Source organism: Chaetura pelagica, unplaced genomic scaffold (genome assembly GCF_000747805.2).
Source record: "Chaetura pelagica isolate M959 unplaced genomic scaffold, ChaPel_1.0 scaffold499, whole genome shotgun sequence".
NCBI lineage: Eukaryota > Metazoa > Chordata > Aves > Apodiformes > Apodidae > Chaetura > Chaetura pelagica.
In genome coordinates this window covers 129482-132706 of record NW_009954615.1, presented here as the reverse complement: position 1 = coordinate 132706, position 3225 = coordinate 129482, and the positions used below count along the sequence as shown (strand labels likewise).

Sequence of the window (3225 nt, the reverse complement as noted above, 5' to 3'; positions counted from 1 at the left end):
ACGCTGCGCAGGTGGATGCTGGACTGGAGGAAGGAGCAGAACTTCACCTGGCACGTCCCTGGTGCCTGGATCTGCAGCTGCCCACTTTCGAAGTTGCAGTTGTCAAACTGGACGTAGCCTGAGGCTGTCTGAAGAGCAAGCACAAGGGGGGATCACTGCACAAAGCGAGAAAAAGCAGCCCTGGGCATACCACAAAGTCCTTCCACAGCAAACAAGCTCAGACTCACCAACACAACACTCATTCAGGTGTCACAGATTCAACAAGCTCACATCAAGCAGGGTTGCCTGCTGAGTGAGCAAGTATCTTGTAACAAGTGGCACCTACTGACTTCCCTCCCTGATGGCAACATTTTCTTAACCCCCTGCCAAGACCTGGCTCTGCAGTCCCAGCAAGGCCCAGCAGCCACAGCAGCAGCCTGGGCAAGGTGTGCCAGGATCACTAAACCTTAGCAATGCTCCCTGCACAGCAGTTTGCAGCCTTCAGAGCAGTGCCTTTGCCAGCTGGCATCATTAATGGACTCAAGGGTTTACTGGGTGACGACATCAAACATGTCCTAGTTGGCCAGAACGCTGCAATTCTCCCTGGAGCTGCTCCTGGTGGAAGGATGCTGCACACACCAGGCCCCAAAACAGGTAAAAATTATCACCACGCTGCTGCACAGGCATTATGTTGTGACACTGCAGCAGGGGAGACACATCTATTCCATGTCCTCTGGCTGTGGTTTCCCATCTGAGCTGCTGGCACTTGCAGAACCAGGAGCCACCCCAGCCATGCCCTCTGCTTTGCTAGGCAAAGCACAGAGCAATCTCTGGGTGCTGGCAAACCACCAGGGTGATTGTGCATGGCCAAGTACCTCTCTCCTGCACAGGCAAGGTGAGACTGCTTATTTAGAGAAAAGGCCAACAGGAATGCAACAAGGTATTGGGGCCAGGCCAGACCAGCTCAGTAGTGTGCCTGGAACTTCACTGTGCTCCTAATTTGACCAGGAAGCTCCTGAATTGTTATTGTCTCTTCCCAGGTTATCCCTTGATTACCCAGCGCACTGGATTACAAGCAGAGAGATCAACAGCTTGTGACAGGTGATCTGGGGAAATTTCACAGAGATTTCCAGAGTCTGCAGCAAAGAGACCTGCACTCTCAGAAGTGGCCATACTGCACATAAGTTTTGAAATACGTTTCTTTGTACCCAAAGAAAACCACACAGAAATCCCTTCAGACTGCTAGCCTGCTCCAGGCTGAATCATATCTTCCCTTTCAGTAATTAAAAACCCACTAACTGAAAGGCATATAATCTCAACAGCTTCTGAGAAGCTGCTTTTCAAAGTACCTCTGAAAGTGCAACTTGCAGGGTTTCAATGACAGCCAGCAGGACGGGTGGAAGTTTGCTTTCTTATTTTGTTTTCTCCTGGTGGATCTGGGAGGAAAGGCCTCCGATCATGGGTGGCAGCCGAGGCGCTGTTGCCCCTGCCCCCCAAGGATGGATGGGCACACAAGGCAGCCCAGCTCCCCAGCTGGGGCTATCCCAGCAGGTCTGGTTTTCCCACTGTATGCCAGTGTTTTCTTTTTCTTCTGCGGACTTTCAGACACTCCAGCAGAAAGTGCAGATACCTCTCTGGGAAACCAAAAGCACCTGAGACATCACGGATCAGTGTGAAAACCAGGGGACTGTAACAGCAACATATGATACAGGGCAGCGGAAACAGTCCAGAAAACCAGAATTGCTCTGAAGGAACAAAAATATCATCATCTATTGGCTGTTCCAGGGGAAAAATGGAAACAGTATCTGTTGGCTGCTTAGAGTGGTGGTGTGCTACACTCTCTTCAAAGAGATGTAATTTTTATCCAAAAGGGAGTGTCTCTCTCTGAGGAATGTCAAGTCCTGCAGGTGTTTTTCCTTCCCCAGGTGGCTGCACAAACAGCTATGAGGTGCTGGGCCCGGGATTGCTCAGCTGGGACACTGACTGTGACACAGCATGTCCTCAATGCCAGACCCTGTCCCCTCACTGGATCCCCTCTGGCCCCACTTCTGGGGTGTCCCCTGGGACGGTCTGTCAGGTGCCCCCCTGACTGAGTGACCCTGGACACAGCCCAGGCTGAAGTGCAAGGCCCTGCCCTGCAGACCATGACCATGGTTCATGTTTACACCGAACACCAGGATGTCTGGACCCCCGAGTTCCCTGCACAGCAGGCTGCATGGCAGGGATCTCCCTTGAGCAAGGACACCCTCAAGGTCACCCCTGTAGGCTGACAGACTCTTGTACCTGACATCTGTAATAAAGTAAGCAACAGTTTACATTAGCCCTAAAGGTATATTCCATGTTAGCTACATTTTTTTAATATATATACATATATGTATATATATATATACAGCTGTAGTTTAGTTATTAGAAGAGTAGCAAGTAGTGGAGTGTTTGCTGCCTAAATTATCATTAAAATAATAATTTAGATCATTATGCTTCATTACCAAATTATTGCTTAATCACCATTTGATTACATTTTTATTATTACCCAATCATCAATTAATTATCAGTTGATCATGATTTAGCCATTAATAAAAGCCTTTCACTTTATTCCACGACAACGAACTCTCAATAATTCACCTGGGACAGATAGTTTGGCCCCTTCTGAAATCTAATTCTCTTCACACCTGTATTACATATAGGGATATAAGGTATAGGTAAATCATCTACCTTAAGCAGACCTGCTGTTGTCTCTCTGACGAGTTTGAGCAAGCTGTATTAATATATACCTGCTTGCTACTGGTCCATCCCATCCCATCATACCATATAATATCATATGACAGCATAAACATCATCCATACAGCATATATGAGTATAATATACTATACTAAGTGGTATAGTATATGCTGGCATGGTTTATTCTATTGACAACTGGTTGTTGCTGTAATTTTGGTTATTGCTATATGATTGTTTCTGCAATTTTGGTTGTTGCTATATGATTGTTTCTGCTACTGATTGCTGCCATACTAGTGACTGGGGCTGTATTATTTATTGCTGGCAGCAATTTGGAGCAGCCCGATACATGTATCTTTGCTCTATTAACTCAAGGGACATGCCAGTGGTGATGCAAGTGGCACTTGTGGCAATGTGTAATGAAGCAGAAACACTCAGAGCACAAAGCCCCGCGCCCCCACCCACTGGGCGTCCCAGGGGCCGGGCCGTGGCCCCCAGACCAGCAGCAGGACCCCCCCAGCCCGCCAGCCT

At 48.1% G+C, this 3225-nt stretch overlaps 1 protein-coding gene across 1 annotated transcript in view; it reads right to left on the bottom strand.

The window, feature by feature from the left end:
- FBXO10 (F-box protein 10) overlaps window positions 1-3225 on the bottom strand; it is an 18563-nt gene that overhangs the window by 14858 nt on the left and 480 nt on the right. The window contains exon 2 of the mRNA XM_010005533.1: window positions 3-128. Within this exon, the coding sequence (XP_010003835.1) occupies window positions 3-128 (126 nt within the window). The remainder of the gene's footprint in view (window positions 1-2; window positions 129-3225) is intronic.